The sequence below is a fragment of the Ptychodera flava genome, chromosome 14 (genome assembly GCF_041260155.1).
Source record: "Ptychodera flava strain L36383 chromosome 14, AS_Pfla_20210202, whole genome shotgun sequence".
Classification (NCBI taxonomy): domain Eukaryota; kingdom Metazoa; phylum Hemichordata; class Enteropneusta; family Ptychoderidae; genus Ptychodera; species Ptychodera flava.
Genome location: NC_091941.1, coordinates 22,837,796 through 22,864,650, shown reverse-complemented (window position 1 = coordinate 22,864,650; position 26,855 = coordinate 22,837,796). Strand labels below are relative to the sequence as shown.

General features: G+C 33.9%; 1 protein-coding gene and 1 long non-coding RNA gene across 5 annotated transcripts in view; one reads left to right on the top strand and one right to left on the bottom strand.

The window, feature by feature from the left end:
- LOC139149802 (1-phosphatidylinositol 4,5-bisphosphate phosphodiesterase beta-1-like) overlaps nt 1–26,855 on the bottom strand; it is a 159,033-nt gene that overhangs the window by 105,947 nt on the left and 26,231 nt on the right. For both annotated transcript variants that reach the window (XM_070721783.1, XM_070721784.1), the window contains exon 3: nt 25,079–25,147. In XM_070721783.1, the coding sequence (XP_070577884.1) occupies nt 25,079–25,147 (69 nt within the window). The remainder of the gene's footprint in view (nt 1–25,078; nt 25,148–26,855) is intronic.
- The window catches only part of LOC139149805 (uncharacterized), a 151,623-nt gene that overhangs the window by 116,479 nt on the left and 8,289 nt on the right, over nt 1–26,855 (top strand). The window contains exon 9 of one of the 3 annotated variants that reach the window (XR_011556152.1): nt 5,290–5,358. The exons of the other annotated variants lie outside the window; for them this stretch is intronic. This is a non-coding gene — a long non-coding RNA (uncharacterized lncRNA). The remainder of the gene's footprint in view (nt 1–5,289; nt 5,359–26,855) is intronic. 3 annotated transcript variants of the gene reach the window in all.

Sequence of the window (26,855 nt, the reverse complement as noted above, 5' to 3'; positions counted from 1 at the left end):
AAATCTGTACAAAAATAATGGAAGACAACGTTGTGCAGGGAGTTACCAAATGGACTCCTTAGTCCACAAATTAAGTGAAATACAATTGACCTGTAGGATAGCTGATGTGTTTGCTGTCAAACACATCCAATTTAAAATTGTTGGAGACATGGTCACAATCTCCTTCCCTTTACTGGCTTCTGAATTCTCCCCTCTGGCACCAAAGATGAATCACTAATGAACACACCCCTTACAGCTGAATGGAGGAATATGTATATTCTGCTGGCTTTTCGGCATGTTGTCAAAGAATTTACATTGTCCATAATTTTCAGTAAAGAGAAGGGGAAAAAGTGTTTATCTGCTGGCTTGGCCTTTAAAAATTGGAGCAGAGAGTATAAAAGGTATTATAATCTACTCATTACCATGGCAACATAAGAATTGTTAATATACTCTTGTGTGGAATATGGCTTCTTTTCCTTCAAAAGAAATAACTGATGAGATGATTCTTTTGGTTAATCGTTATCAAGCTTTAGAATAATCTGTTCAGGATGATGTTTATGTTTTCTGTTTGACATCTAACGGCTTTGAAAAAATATGTGACTGTCTCCTGTCATTTGGATGATGACAGTACTGCTCAACTAAATTTTACTCAGGTTTTTTTCTTGAGAAAGACATCTTGAATCACATTTAGGTGTGTAGGTGGTATGTGAATTTACATAATCTAGTGCACTATTGTATTTTTGTTTTCCATTGTGTTTCCACTGACTGTCAAAATTTCACATGTACATCTTCGATTCAAATTAAGTTCTGTAGTCAAGCAGCACAGTCAGTAAACCTCATTGATTGAATTTCCTACGGATAAATGGAGCTCATGATTCCAAAAGGTCACCTCAATGAAAATCCAGGGTTAAAACCATAAAATACCTCTGGCTTGTTTGATTTGTAGCACATCTATCCATCTTGTGCACATCTTTGCATAATACTTCTGCTAATATTGCAACTTCTGATTTTTATAGTAGCATTCATTAAAAGTGAATCCAATGCACTTTTAATAAGGGATATTTTTCAATTTCACCATTTGAAAAATGAAAAACATGACAGGGAACTCTCCGATAATGATTTTTACAATGGCTTTTATATTAGTCCAGACAGTCCTTCAATATGGTAACCCATGCAGATCTAATATTAATGATCCGAATGAGACCGTCTTGTGGTGCAACTTTACGTACGCCACTGAAGGCATCATACTGAGTGAAGTTTTATAGATAATTTTAATACTACTTTCATATGTCTGAGGGAAGACAACAACTTTCAAAAAATGGTGTCACTTATAGTTACACATTACGGAATATGTTAAATACAAATAAATACAAATAGCTGACTCAGTTGACTAATAATACTCTAGTCCTGTTTGGAGTATCCATTTATTTAAATGTAACTATAATATCTGTTTAATTGCATATTACAAAATCTGTGCATATTTTTCAAAAGATCGTGTAATGGGGCTCATTGGCTCACTACACGCAGTTTGATTTCAGACAAAAAACACTTGAAAAAACCCCTGGATCATACAGAATCCCTTCAGGATGAAGATGTATTTATATATCCATACTGCTACTTATGACTTGTAATATTATAGACAGAATGCAAGTTAGATTTAAAAAATTACCAGAAATACACCTTACAGAATGATATAACTCAATGTAGCACACTTAGAAAACAACTTTTAATGATTTTTTTTCCAAATATCATTTTCATTGTATGTGGAATGCATTCATAAAAGAATACCATCATAAAGTAATGAAAATTTTCTATCACAGTTTGAAGTATATTGTTTTGAATTCTGTTCTAGAAACTTATCAACTATATAAGTACAGGCATAAATAGGAGTGTCAACATTATACTATCCTGACATCAGAAGAAAACATTTTTTGCTCACGTGTTCACACACGTGAGCATATGGTTTAGCCATGTCTGTCTGTGTGTGTGTGTGTGTGTGTGTGTGTCTGTGTGTGTGTCCGTGTGTCTGTATCCCCATTATCTCAAAAACGGCTGAACGTATTTCAGTCAAATTTGGTAGACATCTTCAGAATTCAAATGGCTAGAACTGAAAAGGTTTTGGTGGGCGTGGCTTGCATACTTTTTGTTAATGTGCATAATTAATGATTTTAGAGAAAACAGATATACATTAAAACAACTGCACACAATTTGATGAGATTTGCTACAAATGTTGATCACACCTATATATATCAGCAGTGGGAACCATTAAGGGGTGACGTGAAAGATAGTTGCTAATTTGCATATTTAATGAACTTTCCTAATTAGGGATATATATCTGATTTGACACGATCAAAATTGACCAAACTTGCTACATGTATTGAAGATACTATGATACAATATTATTGAAAGTCATTTAGCATTTTCTCTTCAGACAATTCCTAATTTGCATATTTAATGAACTTTCCTAATTAGGGATATATCTGATTTGACATGATCGAAATTGACCAAACTTTCTACATGTATTGAAGATACTATGATACAATATTATTGAAAGTCATTTAGCATTTTCTCTTCAGACAATTCCTAATTTGCATATTTAATGAACTTTGCTAATTAGGGATATATATCTGAATTGACTTGACCAAAGTTGACAAAACTTGCTACATGTATTGGAGATATTATAATACAACATTATTGAAAATCATAAAGCATTTTTACTTCAGTTAATTCCTAATTTACATATTTGATGAACTTTGCTAATTAGGGATGTATATCTGAATTGACTGGACCAAAATTTATGAAACTTGCTATATACATTAAAGACACTATGATACAACATTATTGAAAGTCATTTAACAGTTTTACTTCAGCCAATTCAGAATTTGCATATTTAATGAACTTTCCTAATTAGGGATATATATCTGAATCGACTTGACCAAAGTTGACAAAACTTGCTACTTTCATTGCAAATACCATGATACAACATTATTGAAAATCATTAAGCATTTTTACTTAAGCCAATTCCTAATTTACATATTTAATGAACTTTGCTTATTAGGGATATATACTGGGATTTACTTGATCAAAGTTGGCAAAACATGCTATGTACATTGATGATTATACCAGGTTAAAACAATATCAAAAGTCATTTCACATTTTCATGTCAGCTCATTTATAATTTGCATGTCTAATGAGCTTTCACAGCTCGTCATATATATGGCTTGAAGGACTTGGCCAATGGTAATTACACTTGCTATATAAAGTGGAGATACAATGACAGCAGTCAAAGAACTTTAATATTTTTGTTTCAGCTTATTACATATTTGTATACTTCATGACCTAATCGGCAGTGATTATTGTTCATTATGTTGATCATAATACTTTCAATGAAGTTGTAAACATGTGGCAAAGGTTCAATTTTACACAACTGCAATATATAATGAAACACGTGAGCATTTTCAGTTCATATCTGGTTCAAGATTTATGATTGAATCTGTCACTGTACAATGTTTCCAAATTATTTCTTCATGTTTACCTATTCACAAGGGTTAATCAATACTCAAATGACAACATTACATCTAACAAAACAATGCCAGGTGTACCATCATTTCTTAAATTCCTTTTAACTCTTAATTATTCATTTTTGATAAAGGTATGTTACATTAATTGGATTGGTCTGAACAACTCATTCTGCCAGTAGGCAATTCTTTTGAGGCAAATAGTTTTGTGGTAATATTTACTAGCTCAAGTGTTCACACACATGAACTATGTCGCTGCGATGTCTGTCTGTCTGTCTGGCTGTTTGTGCAATACCTCAAGAATGGCTCATCAGATCGGAATCAAGTCTGGTATATACATTTCAATTGCAAACTGCAAGGACTGATTTGGTTTTTGGAGGGTGTGGCTTGCATATGTTATGCTTATTTGCATAATTAATGATAGTAGAAAAAGTCGAATATAATTAACAACAGCTGCACACAATTGGATGAGAATTGCTACATGTTGATCACACTAAGGCTATATCAGCAGTTAAAGATACTAAGAGATTACAGGTAATTTAATAGCTAATTTGCATATCTAATGAATTTTCCTAATTAGGTATAAACATCTGAATTGAACTGATCAAATCCGATGAAATTTGCTATCTACATTGGAGATACAACAATAGAACATCTTTAAAGTCGTTAAGCATTTTAACTATTTAATGAGTTTTTCTAATCAGGGATATATAATATTATCTTGATTGACTTTATCAAAGTTGATGAAACTTGCTATATACATTGGAGATACTATGATATATCATTATTGAAAATCATGAAGCAATTTTACCAAAGCTATTACTAATTTGCATATTTAACAAACTTAGTTTACCATGAGAGTCCACAAAACTTGCTATGTATATTAAAGATACTATGATATATTATTCATGAAAGTAGTAGAGCACATTGCGATCAGCCAATTGCTAATTTGCATATTTAATGAACTTTCTTAATTAGGGATATATATCTGAATTGATTTTATCAAAGTTGATGAAACTTGCTATGTACAATGAAGATACTCTGCTATAACAACAATGAAAGTTAAACATGAGATTAGCAAATTACCAGTCTAAGACTAATTTGCATATTTTAGGCATTTTCCTGATATGGAGTATGTATATATATATATATATATATATATATATTATATATATATATATATATATATATATATATATATATATATATATATATATATATATGATTCAGAATTGACTTAAAGTTCACAAAACTTGCTATCTACATTGGATATACTATGATAGAACATTTTTGAAAGCATTTAGCATTTTAACTGTAGCTTATTACTAATTTGCATATTTGACAAGTTTTCCTAATTTGGGATTTATATCAACAGTTTCAATTTACAGACAACTGCAATATATACTAAAACACGGTAGCACTTTCAGTTCATATCTGGTTTTTGTGTGTCACTGAATAGATTTTGAGAAGCAGCAGTATAGTGCTATATATCATCTCAAGACTAAATGGAGCGGACTTATATTTCGCAAAATGTGAAAGTCACAAAACAATAGTGTTTTGAGTACTACAGGGATGATACCATATGTCCAGGTGTAAACCTCGGACATTGCATAATAGTGCTCATTTGTGCAAGGTATGTTAATTACTATTGATATTAAACTAAAAATTTGATGATCATGATTGATTTTCCACAGGGGAATATTCAGATATTGTAGATTGGGTACTTGATAAGTCATGCATGAAAAACTCATGTCATCATGTAAGTTAGTACATGCACTCCATTTTTTTCAAGATACATGGGCAAGCTGATATTATAGGACCATGTTGGTAATGTTGAAGAGGTGGAAAATTTTAGATTCTGGTAAGGCATCTCAGTGTTTATTAAACATCTAGAAAAATCCTGCTTTGACTTAAACCACAGAGGAAAAGACATCAGAAAGACAGATGCCTAATTGTCTTTGTTTTATCTATAAAGCTATAAAGTATGGGTAATTTTACACAGCATCCATCATCTGTCTGTATGTATGTCTGTATTTAATATGTATGTTTGTGAGGATGTCCACCTACTCAAATATCTTGAGAAGTGAAGTACCTACAAACCTGATATTTGGTGACAGTGCAGATGTGTCATGAGTATAAGGCTACATCTTTGTTTTCTTTTTATTATTCTATCAAAAATATGCAAACCAGCTTAAAAAATTCAATTTTTGGTCAACAAGCTTTGTAAATGCTTTGTAAATGGTCAGACAGCTGTAGTATTTGGTATTAAGGTCTCTAGGAATGACCTAATACAGATTTGTTTTAACTGATGAAATATGCAAGCAGGGCTTATTTTTTGATGATGGCAGGAGAGCTAAATTCACTCTCCTGAAACTATCCAGGCGAGTGGTAGGCCAGCGACTTAGCAGCTCCCCTGAAAATAGTCAGGTGAGTGAAAAAAAAAATTGTATCATCTCTTGTATCATCTATGGTGCTGCTGGAATTAGGAGAGTGGCTGAGCTGGTACCCTGAAAACAGCTGTCTTTCTTATTGTTATGTCGGCCTATTATAGAGAAGGGAGAAAATACAGGTTATGTATTTTGATAGATGGAATAGGATAAGCAGTGCATGTCCTCCTACCCAAATGTTCATAGCATATTGGTTAACTTTCAACATTTTTTGAACAATAAATATGCAGAAATGTGGCCTCTGTGTCATTCATGAACAGATTAAGTTATACTTTTAAAAGGACATAGAACTTTTTCATGATTTTTTTCATACAAGCCTTTTAAAAATACTATACGGTACGCACATTAGATAAAGACAAAACCTACCAAGAGAACAGTGCTGTCATTAAACATGTTTGGTTTTGAACATGGAGGGATATATTGTCTTGGAACTTTAAGGCAATTTTGGTCAAAAGATCATCTCAGAATCTACTTGTCTACATGCTTTAATATAATACTCTACTACAAAGAACAGTGTCAGCATATACAACCCAAGGATTTTGAAACAATTTGCTGTATGCTAATTTTAGCTCTTTTCAAAGTCCAAAACACTATCACCTGACAGTGGCTTGCCCAAGAACTTGGCCGTCGATCATTGGCTGACAATAACAAGAGATACAACATAACTGACTGAATATGAGTGAATTATGTTTCTACGTTAACTGAGATAAAATTATGGCTGTTTCTGCCCCAGAAGAGTCTGCTGTATCTATTCAATAATTAATTGGTTTAATTACACGTTTACAGTCGTGATCAAATAGATGATACCTATGGGACTATTAAATTAAACATTTAACATGTAATCTTATCAAGCATATCATGATCAAAATATCATCTCAGGAGAATATGTCAAGGCATTGTCTTCTTCATAGTAGTTTTGTCAGTAGTGGCTTGATATGATGCCATCACCATGGTATCAGACTGAGTGTAAATTGCATATTAACGTACTCATAATCAAATATTATGATATCAGTGTAAATTGCAAACAATTTATTCATAATCAAATTTGCAATATTATGGCATATTGTTAAGTTATATTCACATCAGTACTTTGAGTGGGAATAAATGTTACCAGCTTTTCAAGGAAGATAGACTTATGAAAATCTTAAGATATCCTTTTTGAAAAACAATACCTCCCTATAGAATTAATACTTCCAAGTGTAGTCATTGTCTTTCATCTTTGACAAACCACTTTGGGTTAGCATATCCAGCATTAAAGCCTCACCAAAGGAAACCTGCAGTTGATTTGTGTGGATCCTCAAAAATATCTTGACATTTTTCAAATGGGTGTGTGAAAACTAATGAAAAGGAATGACAGACAATATAGAAAACATTTGCATGGGGATATCAAACTTAGTGTAGCGATAGACAGTAGAATTGAGTGGGACATGTAACTGGCGGTATTTAAGCAATTTTCTTTGAACCAAATTGGATTATAATCCTTTTAACATAGGCTATCCTGTACACAGGTTTCTAATGCATTAACAAGCTAAGCCAGATGCAAGTGACTTGATCACATGTTTGCATTTCCTGTGTTTGTTGACTCAAGATAATATACAAATATGCCCAAAGAGTGAAAAGATTGTAGACACAACAAAACTTCACCGCCAAAAGTTCCCATATTCTTAATAAACAGACTTTTTAATTCCCGGATAATCAAATGACGATTTGCTAGTGTCTACATGTTAGCTTGGTCAATATTTTACCCAAATAGGAGATTTGTTGTGAAGTTTACACAGTGTGTTCACATCCATTGATCCTTTGAAGGTGCACCCATAGCACAGGGATGCACAAAAAAGAACAATAATTTCGAGGTCACTATTGTGAAAGTTGATAGAAAATAATTGATTTACCTGAGAAAGTTGGGGTTTTAACTAACAAACTCTTCATTACCAAAAGCAAACATGTTCTGGAAACAAAATCTTGTGTTTAAGAGAGAGCTGTGGCACACCAGAACAACTATATGGGAATCAAATATGGTCGGGATGTCACATCATCTTGCACACGCTAATGTTCTTTTGTTTATTATGCATTACAATCAACTCACATTTAACAATATAAATCAAGCAGTCCTTTGATGTTAGCTGGAGTACCGTCCCCCTCACTTTTACTGTCGGTGATACGTACAGCCTAATTGAAAACTTTTTTTACATATTATTTTCCAATTCATCACCAAACACAAAACAGATTTCCTTGCTTCTCTTATTATAGACTAGGAGTCATCCAGAGTGCATAGTTGTGAGATATGATTTCTACTTAAACAGGACCTTCGGATTTAATTACTAATACTCAACAGTTACGCCCATCTGTTATCCTAAAGAACAGTGCCCCGATACATTGAAAATACATTAAATTGTAAATTGTTTCACCAGATATGATCTGAAAATGCCCCAGTGTTTCACTGTATATTTCAGTTGTCTGTAAATTGAATCTTTGTCTCAAGTTTGGAATTTCATTTATTCGTTATGATAAATACCATGAACAATATTCACCATAGATTAACACCATGAACAATATTCACCATAGGTTAACATCATGAACAATATTCACGGTGACCGGTGACCATAGATTAACACCATGAACAATATTCACCATAGATTAACACCATGAAAAATATTCACCATAGATTAACACCATGAACAATATTCACGGTGACCGGTGACCATAGATTAACACCATGAATAATATTCACCATAGATTAACACCATGAACAATATTCACCATAGATTAACACCATGAACAATATTCACGGTGACCGGTGACCATAGATTAACATCATGAACAATATTCACCATAGATTAATTCCTTAAAATCATCAAATATCTAAATATGTAATTAGGTAAGATGAACAAACTAAATTTCTTTGACATTGTATTACCACTTTACCTTTGGTCAAGTCCTTTAAACAGGAACTTCCCCTTTAAAAGCCAGATTATCGTAAATCTACCTGTATGCAAATGTGAAAAAGCCCCGCTACTGATCGGACATGCTGTGTTTGGTCATAATGTTGCCATGTTCCAAGCATTCATTGTCATTGAATCTTGCATATGATGTCTTTGAATAATAACTTGAGTCAAAAATAAACTGAAAAAATGTCTTGTTTTTCGTCTGAGAACACATATGTTTCAAAGTGTGTTCACTGTACGACCATTTGACCCCTCTTTGCATACGTCACAAAAGTGCCCATCATGATTATTCAAATTTATCATACGGTCAAAGCGATGCTATGAGAATTCAAAAACTCCCACCCTGGGTATGCAAATAGCTGCGTCATCAGTAAACCCACTATTGTGCGCCTACAGTCATGTAACTTCTCGTTTAAGCTAAAATTTATATGCCAAACTGTAAAAGATCATTAAGTATGCAAATTATCAATAAGCTGATGCAAAAATGCAAAATAATAACAAATAATAATATTTATTTCTTAAAAAATGCCTTCCATGTTAATGACATCTCAAGATGCTCTACACATTTTTAAAATTACATTACACTTTAAATAAAAAAAGAAGCACAGTTTAAAAATTGCATTAAAAAACTTTCTCTAAAAAGACATGTTTTTTACATGAGATTTAAATGTATTAAAATTGTTAAAACTCTGGATTTCTGGTGGAAGCCTATTCCGTAGCCGTGGGGTGCAAATAGAAAAAGATCTGCTACCATAAAATGATGTATTGCCAATTGGCTGGTGCAGGCTGAGTGCACCTTCAGAAGTGGACTGAAGGGTCCGGCCAGGAGTGCGAATGCCTAATAGTTCTTTTAAACGGCATGGCGCAGTATTGTTGACGATCTTAAAGGTTAGACATAAAATCTTAAACTCTATTCACATGTGAACAGGAAGCCAATGCAAGTTACGCAGGACTGGCTGAATGTGGTCTGATTTCTTGGTTTTTGAAATCAGACGTGCAGTGGAGTTTTGAATCAGTTGTGGTTTCTTTATTTGACAAGTGGTAAGCCAAAAAGCAAGCTGTTTCAGTAAACCAGTCCAGAATCGAAAGCATGAACTAATTTTTCAGTTGAACTCTGATCAAGAAGTTTAGGTATTTTAGTAACTCTCCAAAGAGCAAATGAGGCTGATGTAGACAAACCTGCGACATAAGCAGACATAAATGTCCTTCATCACTGTTATATAACTTTATCATCAATTTGCATAGCACTTTCATCAGTTTTGGTCAAGTCCCTCGAGTTGTCACTTATTTTGAATGTACATTAAATACAAATTATCTATCAGCTGACACAGCAACATACTTTAATCAGCTTTGGCCAAGTCATTCCAAATTGTGTGCCTGATTTGGAATGTTCATTAAAAAGTGCAAATTATCAACTATGTGACATAAAATGCAAAATGTCTTTTACTACTACAATATAATTGTCTCATCAATGTCCATAGACTAGATGTCATGAACTTTGGTAAAGTCCTGCTAGTCTTACGTCCCCAATTGGGAAAGTTTATCACATCCAATTAGTAACTAGCTGATGTAAAATGGCTAAACAACTTTCATTAATATTTGTCTATAATATTTTCAATGTACATAGCAAGTTTCATCGATTTCAATTAGGTTAATTCAGATATGTATGCCTAATTAGGAAAGTTCAAAAAATATGTAAATTAGTGATTAGATGAACTTCAAACGCTAAATCACTTTCTCATAATGTTATAATAGTAACCTCTATGTACATATCCAGATTAATCAATATAGATCAAGTCAATTCAAATAACATTACTGTATATGCACGTACATGTATGTACCATACTGGATTCCGATCTCAGCCTGATAGGCCGTTCTTGAGATGCCCACAGGAAGACAGACACATAGACAGAGAGAGACATTGGTGTGACAATATCACATTGGCACACGTGAGGAAAAAATGCTAATAGGCATGCTGAGTAGTTTACTTTTTAATAGTCGAATACTTAGCAGAAAAATAAAAGGATATTTTATGTATGATGGGAGTTGTACTTTTTCTTCAATGTATGTAATCCTCTAATTCACAATGTACAAACATAATTTACATTTGCCACTATCATTAATTTAAACAATCAACAATCAGAATCATCAAAAATTACATTCTGTCGGGAATGACAGTGTATTTTATCATACTGCAATAAAGAATTGGAGCCCATATTTGGAAAAGAAATTTGATACTTTAAATAGAAGTCTTGAGTCAATTTATTGTTGTGTGATCTGCAGTATTTTGCTGTGGCTGCTGTGAATAACTGAATGCGACAGCTATGACACTCAAGATAAAAAATTATTATACAATGAAATGTTTGCTTTATGATATGATATTCATTTTTTTATTTTATTTTATTTTTTTTATTTAGACTTTATTTAATCTCGATAAACTGTTGAGCCAATGGCTCTTCTCACACAGTGTCGAGAAATCATTAAAATTTACAATATATACATTAAAATTGCACACATCCATGAAGACATGAAAGGCAAAACATACAATAGGTACAAAAAATAAATGGACAAATGGACAATAAACAATATTATTTTTGCAAATAGTGTCTGAATAGTTTTGTGGAAATGCATGGCATTAAAACATCACCATGGCCCTCAAATAATAATAATTGATATATTAATAAATCAAATTTAAAATACACATATGAAAAAGATTTCAATTTGCCTCTCTTCAGTGCACAACTACCTATCATGAGAATTTTCATGGTCTTATATAAAGTTCGCTGGGGTCAGTATCACTGATTGAGATAAACTGTTGTCTAGCCGACTTTTAAATCTAAGACTCAGAGTCGGAGTTCGATAATTGGATCTGAAGTTTCAACCACCCTGGAGATTATCATTCTCAAAATAGCATAAAGAGAACACTAATGCTGGGATAAATTTAATTGCAGACAACTAAATGATATAGCTTTGGAGTAAGAATGTGGAGTATGTGTGCGACCACCATCACAGCCAAAGAATGTCTGCTGTTTCAGTGTTTTGAAAGGGAATATGTTTAATGCCAACATTTAATAGAGCATTGACCTTATCGAACAAGACAGAGTTATAGCATGTGAGACCTACATTTAACTACTGAGACCGGTATCCATCAACAGTTTTAAATCTCCAATGCGGACAATAACATCACCGATAGGAACAAACTTAATTTTCTGGGTTCATCACACTGTACAGTGACGAATCACCATAAATTTATACTCAGTAATACTCAGAATTGATAACACCAAATTCAAAGGAACTTACATTTGGTACATCAGTCAGTTTTTCAGAATTGATAACACCAAACGAAATTCAATTCACATTTGGTCCGTCAGTTTTTATTGAAATATCAACTATGCAAAGCAGAAATAAGATTTACCAAAGTCATTTGAGTATCTTCATGTATTGTCTTTTGAAAAGAAGTGATATTTGTTCAAGAAGTCATTGACAATGACATAGTCCCCACTTGTAATAGGGGAGTATTAGTCTTGATGGGGCAGGGAAATGTGGTCATTAAGAAGTATCACTGGAGTGTATATGTTGAGATCTATGGGCACATAGGTCTATGTCGTTGTTCCCAATTTGAAACACATGAGGCATGTCTAAGTTATGGTTCTAAATCGGGAAAAAAGATCAGACCTCTAGCTGTATTGGCCAGCCAAGAAATACATATGCGCATAATAATGAGGTACAAGATGTGACATCTTAAGGTCTAATATCCTATCAGATTTGGAGGGTATAGAACTTGTGGTTACTGAGTTATGCATATATATGTATAATCAAGGTCAAAGGTCATAAGGTCACGTGACATTTTGAAAAAAAAATTGTATTGCTAATTAATCCCTACATGCCAAAAATCAGACCTCTAGCTCTATTCGCTTGCCGAGAATTAGATGTGTGCATAATTAATGAGGTAAAGCGTGTGTTGTCATAAGGTCTCCCACCCTACTAAATATAAAGGACATAGCTCTTGTGGTTACGTATTTATCGACATAAACGTATATTTCAGGTCAAAAGTCATCGAGGTCATGTGACATTTGGTCAAAAAATTTCTATCCAAAGGTTATCCCTATATACCAAAAAACAGACATCCAGCTCTATGGGCTTGCTCAGAATTAGATGTATGCATAATTAAAGAGGTACAGTATGAAGCATCATAAGGTCTCCCATCATACCATATATGAAGGGTGTACCACTTGTGGTTACTGAGTTATGGACAAATATGTATATTTGAGGTCAAAGGTCAATGTGGTCATGTGACATTTTGTCAAAAAAATTGTATTGCTAAGTTATCCCTATATACCAAAAATCAGACCTCTAGCTCTATTGACTCACTCAAAATTAGATGTGTGCATAATTAATGAGGTACAATATGTAGCGTCATAAGCTGTCCCATCATACCAAGGGTGTAGCACTTGTGGTTACTGAGTTATCGACAAATATGAGGTCAAAGGTCACTGAGGTCACTTGACATTGTGACATATTGAAAAAAAAATAGTGTTGCCAAGTTATCCCTATATACCAAAAATCAGACCTCTAGCTCAATTGGCTCGCTAAAATTAGATATGCACATAATTAATGAGGTACAATATGTCACGTCATAAGCTGTCTCATCATACCATATATGAAGGGTGTAGCATTTGTGGTTACTGAGTTATGGACAAATATATATATTTGAGGTCAAAGGTCACCAAGATCACGTGACATTTTGTCAAAATATCTGCGTGAACGGATGGACTCACAGATGGACTCATGGACAGCCAATCTATAAGCCCCCTGGACTTCATCAGTGGGGACTAAAAACTGTGTCACAGCATCCTTTTTGCAATATGAATATGATGAGAAACTAAATTTTTTATTTTTCTTGGCCTTATACATGGGAGTCTATGGACTGCCTTATACATGAGCGTCTATGGACTGCCTTATACATGGGAGTCTATGGAGACTGCCTTATACATGGGAGTCTATGGACACTGCCTTATACATGGGAGTCTATGGAGGTGAAAACTAAAAAGTCCTCTAACACGGCCAAAATTGATCGCATTGTGAAACAAATCGACGTGCATCTGTATGGGGTAGGGAACTATCCTTGTGCAAAGTTTGAAAGAAATTGACCTGGGCATGTCTGAGATATCTGCGTGAACGGACGCAGGCAGGCACGTACGCACGCACAGACATTACCAAACCTATAAGTCCCCCCGGACGGTGTCCGTGGGGACTAAAAACATAGGGCCAAAGTCCCTGAAGCTACTATAGACATAGATACAAAATTAAGTATTTCCTGACTCTATGAAATTATCTCACTAAGGTCATCCTAGGGACATGTAAACCAAATATTAAAGCTGTCTGACCAGCGGTTTTGAAAAAACAAGCGACTCAACAGTTGACAGAGCTCTGCTGTGTTATGTAGAGAATAACCTTTTGTGACACATGTATTGATGAAGAAGGTGGATATCTTTGATAGCTCATTTAAGGATGACCTGACCAAAAATGGAAAAAAATTCCGTAAAAATACAGATTTGCATATTTCAACAGACTACCGGTATATTAGTCTATAATAGCAAATAAACGAGAGTTAATTACATTCTAATTAAAGTAAACAAGACTTGCTTAAATCAAGATTTACGTCATAAAAAAAACAGCATACTGTATCTGTCAGGTTATAAAGAATCTTGAGCTGGTCATCTTTTAATATCAGTATTTTCATTCTATTAACCAAGCACATTTTAACTTTCAAATTAACATTGTAAGTAAGTTCTGTTGAATAAGTTGAGACTGTACGTACTCAGAGAAAGCACACTGAAGAGACAAATGTTTGAAACTTAAGAAGTTCAAGGTCATCAAAAGCATCATAAGGAATCATGTTACACTTTCATTGCACTGTTTACAAAGATTGCATAATTGCTATAAATAGCACATGAGGAATCTTACACAGCCCAGCTTTACCATAAAAACCCTATCACTTTGACCACTCTTTTAATTGACCACTCTATTTTTTTCCTCAAAAAGTAATCTTATTTTATCCTTACCAAGTCAACCATAAATGGAAATTAGAACTTTCTCTATCTCTATTTATTTGACCACCCTATCATGACAAACTATTATGAACAATTTCTTTTAGATAACATAAATGGTGAAATCAAAGTTGGGATTCAGGAAAGTTGCCTTTACATGTTTTAATCCTCAATTCACTATGAACTGTCAAAAAAAGTTGAACTTTCTGATAATTCCACACTAAAATTATTTTGGCTTTGATGATTTCCTAATTAATTCAATTATTTAAAAACATATTAATTATTTTTTTCTTGGTGAATTGATAGGGTTTATACAGTACAAGAATTACATACAATGTAAGTCAAACTTTAACCAAAAATGATAAAAAAATTCCTTAAAAATACACATTTGCATATTTCATCACAATTTGAACAAATCTAAGTTGGGTTATCCTTAGGGACCTGTATACCAAATAACAAAGCTGTCTGACCAGCAGTTATGAAGAAGATTTTTTACCAAAAACACCTTTTTTGGCATTAATTTGCCTATTTTCAACAATATCAAAAAATCAAAAAAAATTGTTTCTCAAAATCATATTTTTCATCTACACAACAAATATCAAATCAGTAAGTACTGCGGTTCTCAAGATATTTGAGTGGACAGACGCCTCACAAACGGACATACATACATACATACATACATACATACATACAGACTGACGACGGACGCCGGACGGATACCCATCCCAATAGCTTCTATAGACTATAGTCTATAGTAGCTAAAAACCAATTCATTTTATAAAGGAAGAGTAGATTGACTTAAATACAATTGGTGACCTTCACTTTCAGACTTACTTGACTGAATGTATTTTGAAATTTGGTATCATATCTATCTACCAGTAAATTTATGCATCCGCCTAGAACGTAAGGTCATAAGTTCAATGTATGATAAAAATTTCTCAATTCTTGAAGTTTTGCTCAAAATCCCCCTCCCCCTTTGAAGATTGTTGAATGCTGATCAGAGGTTAATTCTCAACATTTCCTTACAGTGATACTTCAAATTATATACCCAGGATCAGGAAGATAATAATTACTGTATGGACACCAATGAACAGACTATTAACTTTGAAACATGATAACTTTTCCAGCTGTAATAACTGCAATGTGCTTTTGATATGATTGGTGTACATATTTCACTGGCATTGTTCAATATTGATGAGGAATGGATAGCAGTTGTTGACAGAATCTCACCCAACTGTGAGGCGAAATTTTTGAGGCTATATTAAAGGAAATCACTATTGACAATTTTGACGTGACATCATGAGCTAGGAAGCTGGCCAACAAGTTTATATCAATTTTGTATTTTTGTTTCAGATTTAGATCCCATAACTTATTTATCAGCTTTTGGAAATCTTAGGTAGATTTTTAAAAATTGTATCAAAAGAACCATAGAATTTCAGTCAAAGTGAGGCCCACCTGCAGTAATGTTCCTTTTGCAGCAACATGCTATAAAGGACTTCATGAGTGCATGCTCACAGTTACCCTTGACTTCCCCCGGCCTCATTTATCAGTTGTTCCAGGTCTCAATCCACTTTGTAATCACTATGCCATTGTAAAGAATTCCTTACGAGACTGTAGTAGGATATCATTTTTGTCAGACAGAACACTTTTTTAGGGTAAACCCCCCCCCCCCCAATTTAAAAGAATATAGATGGTGTCAATGGGAAACTACAGTTTTATGATGAAAGTAAAACTAACATGATAATTTTGATTTATTTGTTTCAGTCTTTCAGTTTTGTCCTTCAGTTATAAACAACTGTTTGATAATAACCAACACTGCACTTTTGAACTCTTATTTAGGCTGAGGGGAGGGGTATTGATATAAATGTCACAAAATATGCAACAATGTGAGATAGGATCTTTCATTTCACAGTGTGGCACATCATCTTTAGGCCCCTACATTTTTTAATAAAGTGTTTAAGCGTTTGTTGCAGTGCTACGAGAATTATTTCCATGTTGTCCACAGCGCACAAAGCCTGTCCTGCTCAAGGGTGTACAGATGACCATCACAGCCAAACATCACTCTGTAACCGCTGGAGACAATTACCTTTTCAAATCTCACTTTATTTTCTCCATGAGTATGAGATATGGATTGCAGACACTACACTGTTGGACAAGGTGTGCTTACTCTTTTTGAAACAACTGACATCATGTCTACATTTGAGGCAGCATGTTCGCACACACTATACCATTTGCTTACTGACCCATTATTCACACTTTCACATTTATAAAGAGACTCGATATATCTTTTAAAGGGAAACAAAAACATCATATGCAGATTAGATTGTATGAAAGTGAACCTCCTTATTACCAGGTTTGTCACATCAACAATATTGAATACCAGATTATCAAGGATGACCTTGCCATATATACTGATAAGGCAAGGATGATTTTTTATTTCAAAAACATGGTCTCTTACTATTTCAGCAACCTATAATGAGTACTTATGGATGGATGAAGTATTTTAAGCAACACACATGTGAGGCACTTAAGTTCTGAAAGTCAGCTTGTGTGCTTATAAAGTACATTGGGTGACACATACGCAAGTGACAATTTACCAGACAGACATTAATTTTTGAGTCGACAAAAGAAATTCTTCAACAGTCTCCATGTGTTCTTCAATGGAAAAACAATCCTTTAGTGACATTCTTTTGCCCATTTTTTGGATATTCAGAGCTACATCCTCTGAATCTGTCCAGAAATAATGACACCTGGTACAGATGTTGAACTCTCTGTACTGTATGCAAAGGCACTCAGTGGAACCATGTCAATTAAATGCTAATTTGCATATTTGATGACCTTTTCTTATTGACATGATATGTCTAGAAATACTGCAACAGATTTGTACAGATGTTGATTTCACAGTGTTGTAATAGCATGCGAAGACATTTAGCAGTATCGACAAGTTTAGTGGTTATTTGCACATTAATTAATGAATTTTCATAATTAGTGTGATATGTCTACAAATACTGCATCAAATTTTATGAAATATGGTACAGATGTTGATCTTACAGTGTTGTGATAGCCTGTACATTTTCAAATAGCACTTAAGCTGTAGCATACTTGTCATTTGAATGAAACCCAAAGAAACATAATCACAAAAAGAAAACAATGTTTATGCTCCTGAAGTCCATTTACCGTGAATTCATGAGAAAAAGTATGTAATCTCAAAGAAAACCTTGAAATTAAAACATGTTTGTAGAATACCAGACACGACTGTATGAGCAATAATCATAATGATAAATTTTTCATATGTCTCCTTTACAGTGAGAGGAGAGACCAATATTGCATTAATATGCATGCATGCATGATGCATTTCAATTGCAAACTTTTCTAATCAAGGTAATCCTCAACCATATTTTCTGATGAAGTCCAGTGTGAGTGAATCACTTCTGTCATTATATTTTACAGAAGGAAATTAGACAAATAATAGTAAATAATAGTCTAAGAATGGAATTTATAATATGTGTATTAAAAACATGATGTAGCAGTTCTGTGGATTCCAAATATGGAAAACTTCTGAAGATCATAGGAAAAATACAGATTTACGGCTATTATACCAACTTGTAGGGTAGCAAGTAAGTCTGAAACAAGAACACACAGAACACCCTCCAGCTATATTCTATCATTTCAGTCATTGCCGTTTCAAAAATGTTGTGTATTTGTAATATTGCAACACATCAAAGTTCAGTTGTCTGATACGATCATTGTTTTGCTTGGGCTTGATAGAGTGAAATTGTTGATAGTTGCTTAGCAACTGAATCCACAATATTCTACCTCGTGAAAGTGGGATAAATCCCTAATGCAATGAAAACTGACAGTGCACATAGAATAAGCATTAAATTTTTATTGGCACAAGGTAATCCCTCTTGATTATAAGGGTTTCATGTTCATAAACGCTTTAAAAGAAATATGACTCATTAAGTATTTATGACATTAATCAATGTTCTTCTTTTTTTCTGAATCAGTCATAATTTATTCATGAATGTATACGTTTCCTTCTCGATAAACACAGTTTGGTTTGGTTCAAAAGAGTGGAGAGCACAGCAGCTTCCCTGACAATCTACTTCATTAGATATTGAGGTCTGCGCATTGCGTAAAGGTTGGCAAACTAAAACATACAAATGCAAAGTAAACTATAGGTAACATTGCCTCATGGAGCCTCGAGGCATTACACATTTGTGCAATAATCAAGTTTGTTTTCATGGTGGTGCGTCTTTCCTATATTATGCATTTATGAACAACCTCACTGACAATTATATGTTCAATCCATGATTTTATATCAGCCTTTATTGCTGACACGCAAACACATTCAAGATAGTGTTTGCACTCATTTCTCCATCTTAGAGAGACAACTCTCTAAACAACACAGTTACTCAGCGTACTTATAATCTCCCAAAAGAATGCAGACAAGCTAATAGACTAGAGACCTATTTCTTCAATGTTTGCTGACCACACCCATCTCTTCATCACAAACAAACCATGTACACCCGGGCTGTCTCTTCGTTATTAAGCTGACCACACCCTTCACTTTTGACAGACTGTACACCTTTTCCTTCATTTACACGCTGACCATCTCCCATTTCCATTTACTTCAGGCAACCCTGAATAAAGTCAACTTTTGATAAAATGCATCCATTTGAAACCACCCTTTTCAATTGTTAAACCAAATGTCAACCATATGATATAGCACAAAATTGAGCATGAATTCCATACAGGACATATGGCCTCTGCCTTCTCTCATACAGCATTATAACATATGCCTTCTTGAATAGCCACACCCTAATACTTCACTCTGACTACTTTAGGATAATATATTGTACTAAATTTCTCTTTTTTATAAAGCGTATGTGGTGTGAACCTTGTAATGAGAATTTCCACAGTGTGACAACTGCAAGCCCATACACGTGAATTTTGCAAGTTATGAACTGAACTGAGAGGCGGATATTTGCTAATTAATAATCAGCTAGAGTTCTGCCTACTTGTTAAGATTCTCTGCAGCAAGCTCTATAGCATTGGTACCTGGTAGGACAGTGGTTGTAATGTGTGGGTTTAGCTCTGCTGCACTTGTTGGCTGCACATATGTGAGCTGTTGTTTGCTCTCCAGGGAGTTGACTGGTATCATATTAGGTCCAGTGACTTGGGGTGATAATAATTATAAAGTGCCTTGAGCACATGTACTTGTGGATATGTGCACCATATAAGAACCCATTATTATTATTATTATTATTATTATTTTTATTATTATTATTATTTATTGCTTACAAGGTTTTTCACAAAATACCAGGATTTATGTCAGAGTACATTCTACAGCTGCGTACAGCAGAAGTTTGTCCGAGATGGAGTGAATTAAAGTTACCATTATACACCCTTTCTTGTTGAATTTTACAGGAAAAGTCAAAAGTCAAGTGTACATGCATTGTCTTTGGAGTATTGAAAAAAAAAGGAAATAGGGGGAGGCCAAAGAGTTTCTCCATAATTTACCAGGGGGACCATGGAAAAAATCACCAGGCAAATAGAAAATCCTCTGGCCTCTCTCTGGAAGTAAATTCTGAACAGTCCCTTATTTCATGGTATGATCCAATATGGCCACCTGGTGGACATTTTGTTCTGATTTCCAACCATTATGCTGGCTGATATGTCATGACAGTTTTCTTTCAAATTTGCCACAAGGACAATACACCATAATGACATATGCACATGTAATATTTTCAGCTATGTGATCCAATACAGTCGCCACTGGCAGCCATTCTTTTCTGATTTTTCCATGTCCAAAGCCATTATACTCACACATGCCTGGACAAATTTCTTTCAAATTTTGCAGTTTGTGAATTACATGTGCATGTCAATTTTTTATTAATGATTCAATATACGGATAGTTTTCAATCGGATTCGAACCCACAACATACGGCATCAGTCGCCTAGCTGAGAGGCCTGAGACAGAACCAGTCGGCTAAATCTCCACTCCCAAAAAAGAGTGGTTCAATAGCCGGCTAAGTTGTTACATTTTTCTGACTGAGACCCTTCAACACGTTGTAGAGTTCGTGAAGCACTCACGCACGCATGCTCACTATCATACATCGCACATACACACTTTATCGAAGCGAAGAAACGAATTTCATCGCTTTAACTGGGCGAACGATAACCTCGGGGACAATTCTGTCCACCAGCAGTGTTACCGACCCAGGATAGAAAATACGGATAGTTTTCAATCGGATTCGAACCCACAACATACGGCAATCTAATCTAATATCAATCTAATATCATGGCTGTCCAATGACCATTTTATCCTGACTTTTTCATACCCATTATCATAGCATATAGCCACATCCATTGCCTAGCTATTACATAAATTTGGCTTCATTAATTCCATTTGTACTTGGTACTTTGACTAATTATATGTACATACACATGAATACAAGGGCAATACATTCTCAGCCATTTTCTGAATATAATTTGAACAATTTCAATTCACCATGATTTCCATCAATGGTTTCCATATTATTAAGCAGGCATGGACTATGTCATTCACAATGACTTGTTCTTTTTTTAAATTACCTATATAATGCTGGCACAAAAGAAAAACTGAGAGATTTGAAAGACTAACATTTCAAAAGTATTAATTCCCCAAATGAGCTGCTACATAATCTCCCCTTTAAAATGTGATCATTTGCTGAAGATACAGATTTATTGTTACCACCAGCTTGTCTTCTAACTGTTGCTGTCATGAGCAATAAAACATAAGACTAAAATAGCCGGTGCACTGACTTTTGATTTCATTTTTAATTAACTATATTGTTTATGATGATAAATGTGTCTCTTGACATTACCTTTTGAGCTGCAAATAGACGATGGACTGACTTTGATTATATTTTTAATTAGATTTATTGTTTATGATGATAAATGAGTCTCTCTTGACATTATCTTTTAAGCTGCATGTACAAATCTTACCCTCATATTCAGCACACTAAGATTTCCTGCACTGACAACCATCATTTTGGGGTTAATTTATTCATATGAACAAGTCTGAGAGATAATACACAACCAACTGTAGTTACAGAAATAACCAGTTTCATTCAGTTGTACTCAACTGATGCGAAGATCCAGGAAACACATTTTTGGAAATGTAAAGGGAAAAGATATCAACAGTGTCAATGACATAGGGCTTCCTTTTTTGATCACAATCTAATACATCAAAATGAACTTGTGTTTAGATCAAGCAAGTATCATACTGGTCAGTATTTTTAACAGAACCTATTGGCTAGAAGCTAATATTCTGAGGCAACTTTTGAATAATCCTTTTGGAGCAAAGTCAAACTACATGTGTGGGTACTTTTGTTAATAATTCAGAAAAGCTAACACAAAAACATACTCAGACATATAAAATTTGAAGCCATAAAAGCTGGTCTTTTCTGAAAAGAAATTTTTTGATGAAGATTCATAGAATATTCTCAGAAAATATAACTTACATTACTAATTTTGTTTTCATGCATACAAAAGTGACTAGCATTGTCTCTCACTTGTAATCTAACTGGCACAACAAAATAATGGTACTTGAAACTGATTTTTTACCTGTCCAGTAATTTCCAGTATGTAGGTTCTTACAAAGTACTCACTATTCTCAAAATGTTGATGTTACACATTTTATTTCAAATGAAATAGATACCATATATAATAACACTTGTAAGAACCTGCCAATAAAATTTCAGCTCAATCCGGTGTTCAGTTTCTGGGAAGAAATATTTTACCTAAAAATGCAAAAGTGATAAATTCACTGATCAAAGCAAATACAGTGCAATCAACAATATCTTTTCATTTAAACAGTCCTAAGAAAACCGGTCTAAGCACCTAAAAAGAAATATGGATGCAATTAAAATAGAAATATTTTGACTTTATCACTAAAAATAAGAAAGTGTTACACATATTTTATTATCATTTGCACAAAACAGAAAGCAGTCATGCCCAGGAATCTGTAGTTTAAATTTGAAAGCTGTTGGATTAGCATTATACAAAACACATTTTGGTTGAAAAATGACAAATTGTCCTAAAACGTTTCACAAATGAAGTTTCATGAAAATTTTAACAAATTAATATTAAATCACCAGTGAGAATCTATCAATGACCTTTGAAAATTACTAAACCAGCAGTTTTGGCTTGAATTATTTACTGATCCAAAGTTTGTCATCATTTTGACAATTCATAATCCAGTCATCCTAAAAACTTCAAGTTCAAATTTAATATCTGACATTACAAGTGATTCCTGACAAGAAGACTTGAAAAACCCTACTTTGGCTAGTTATGAACTAAAAATCAGCAGAATTTGACCAGTACTTTTTGAGTTCTATGCTATTTACCATTTTCAGCTCACGTGTTCACACACATGAGCTAATGTCCCAGCGATGTCTGTCTGTCTGTGTGTCTGTCTGTCAGTGTGCTTCGTATTTCAAACACGGCTCATCAGATTAGAATCAAATCTGGTACATAGATTCAGTTTGCAAATGGCAAGAACTGATTAGTTTTTGGTGGGTGTGGCTTGCTTACTTTTTGCTCATTTGCATAATTAATGATTTTAGAAAAACGGATATACATTGAGAACAACTGCACACAATTTGATGAGATTTGCTACAAATGTTGATCACACCAAGATATATCAGCTGTGAAAGATATTAAGGGGTGACATGAAAGATAATGGCTAATTTGCATATTTAATGAACTTTCCTAATTTGGGGTATATATCTGAATTGACTCAATCAAAGTTGATGAAACTTGCTATGTACATGATATAACATTGTTGAAAGTTGTTAAGCATTTTTACTTCAGCCGGCAATTCCTTATTTGCATATTTAATAAACTTTCCTAATTAGATATATGTATGTGAATTAACTTAATCAAAGTTGATGAAACTTGCTATGTACATTAAAGATACTATGATATAACATTATTGAAAATTATTAAGCAGTTTACTCCAGCCAATTCCTTATTTGCATATTTAACGAACTTTCCTAATTAGGGATATTATCTGTATTGACTAGACCAAAGTTGACAAAACTTGCTTTGTACATAAAAGATACTATGATACAACATTATTGACAGTCATTAAACACTTTTACTTCAGCCAATTCCTAATTTGCATATTTGATGAACTTTCCTAATTGGGGATATATGGCAATTTACTTGATCAAAGTTGGCAAAACATGCTGTGTACATTGATGATACCAGGCTAAAACAATATTGAAAGTCATTTCGCATTTTCACGTCAATTAATTTGAAATTTGCATATCCACTGAGCTTTGACAGTTTGGCATGTTTAGTTTGAAGGACTTTACCAGAGGCAATTACACTTGCTATATAAAGCGGTGATACAATCACAGCAGTCAAAGAAATTTAGTATTTTTATTTCAGCTAGTTACATATTTGTACACTAAATGACCTTTAGATATAATCTGTGGTGTATATTGTTCATTATTTGATCATAAAACTTTCAGTGAAGTTGCCAACATGTGGCAAAAGTTTAATTTACACACAACTGCAATATATAATGAAAGACGTGAGCATTTTCAGTTCATATCTAGTACATTATGTTCACCTCATTTTTTTGACTCAAACATATTCGTTTGAAATTCATACCTCTACCCTATGATTCACCTGTAGAGCAAATATTGCAGTTCTCAAGTTTTTGATATGGACAGACATACAGACAGACAGATATACATACATACATAAAGATGAAAGACATATTTCTAGCCCATAAAATGATTCCACAGCCATATGGCATACATATTGAAATTAAACATGAAACCTTTTACAAAGATATCATTTTATCAAACATTTTAACACTAATTACAACAGAGCAGTCACACTAGCTAGTTGAGGACGGACAACAATGTTTTAATAATTTTCATTGGCTGCAGGCAATCATTTATATTTTCTTGACTGATGGTAGAATAAAATAAATAGAGAAAAAGATAAAAACTTTGCTCAAGAACCTTTTATGGCCTGAAAATATTGTATTACTTAGGATGAGAGAAATAGCTTGGGAACATATGCATGCACAGTGAGAAAACCTAAATGATAAGGATAAAAGCAAAGTTTTCTCTCACCTTTGGCACTTTGGCATATCTGCCAGTCCTTGTGTCTCGTACAGCAGATAATTCCAAGCAATCCACTTCCTGTCATACAAGATAATAAAGAACAGAGACTACAGAGATTAGCTTAACACCAGCACTTGCATTATGTATACTTCAGGATCATATCAGATACAAGAAAATGAAAAGCGTACTAGTATGGGTAGAGTTCCATTAAAGCTAGAGAGAACTTGTTTTTCTTTTAGCAAGAATTAGAATAATTACCACACAAAAAGTGATGCATAGCATCACACAGCTTAAGTGTCATGAACCATCTCTGATGATTGATTGAGTTCACTCATTCATGATTCAAGGTATAGGAAGAGCATACCATAATTAAATGTTCATTAAGATCATCTTCAGTCGAGCGGTTCCGATTCGTGATGTTTCCAGGTGAATTAGGTATGGGTGTGAGTTAAATTTGATCACGAATTCACTGAATTTAGAACCAATTTACTGTTACTATATGAATAAATGGGAGCAGTTGGCAGCTACCATCTCTGTGAGCAAATGTAATAATTACCAACATTTATGGAATATTTGTCAGTATGTCAGCCTGGCTGTCTAAGTTCTCCCTGTCTTTGGGTATGACTTAATTATATCCACTAGCACTACCACAAACGTACTACTACGCTTAGGTTGAACACTGGATGTGTTTATGATGAACATGATAGTTTGAACAATGGGACAGGTTGCTTTGCTATCTAAGAAATCTGACCTATTTTGCCAAGGTTTTTGAAGCATTTTTCTCAAAAGTGCTGAAGAATTCTTCAAGTAACAGGCTTAAAAATGACAGGGGAGAAATAAGACAGATAAATGAAAAGGACGAATTTACATATCGCTGTAGTGTGTAAATTCATCTACCAGCTTCCTCTTTTCTTTGGACTGCAACAATATTCACAATCATTTAGCAAAGAAAAATTAATAGCACTTTTTCTAAACTGTCTTCCTTTGTTTAATGATAGGACCTGCTAATACTAAGTAAGGCTTTCATGACCCCATGGTACATGGCCATGATGATGTGAAAGGAGTGTACTCAAATTTTTTTCTGTAATTTAACAAATCCATAGTTACCTAAAATCATAAGGAAACTTAGTATGCGTTAGCTTTCTACAAAAAAAGATGGTATTGTGCAAATTCTATTTGCACATAATAGATAAAAGTCATCCCTAGGAACCTCTGAAGTAATCGTGAAAGTGTAGGACTAGCCTTTAGTGAAAGATTCATTTTAAACAAAACTTGAAAAAATTGCCTTAAAAATATATGCATTCAAATTTTATGCCAATTTCCTTAATTCAAAATTGAATCACCCTTAGGAACCTATTAGCTTTGACAGCTATACTAGCAAAATTGGAATATGGGATGTTCCAAAACAAATATTATAAAATCTGGTCCTAATATTTACTTATAACAAATTTATCATCATTTTGATCATATGATGATAAAGTCATTGAAAAGAACTTAAAACCCAAATTTGAGACCTATCAGACGTTTGATGCCAGATCAGAAGTATTTTCTTTATTGTCCATGCCAGATCTTGAAGATTTCACTCAGTTCTAGATAATCACTGTCCAAACATCATTCAACATACCTACGCTGGTCACATTTAATGCGGTGATTTTTGTGTTATGAGCTCAATAAATTTGATCGATGGATGGACAGACAGACTAACACAGGCTGACAGAGTGCAGTGATGACATTGGCCTCTGAGTGTGCCTTCAGCAGGGGGGGGGAGAGATGAGTCCGTACCCAC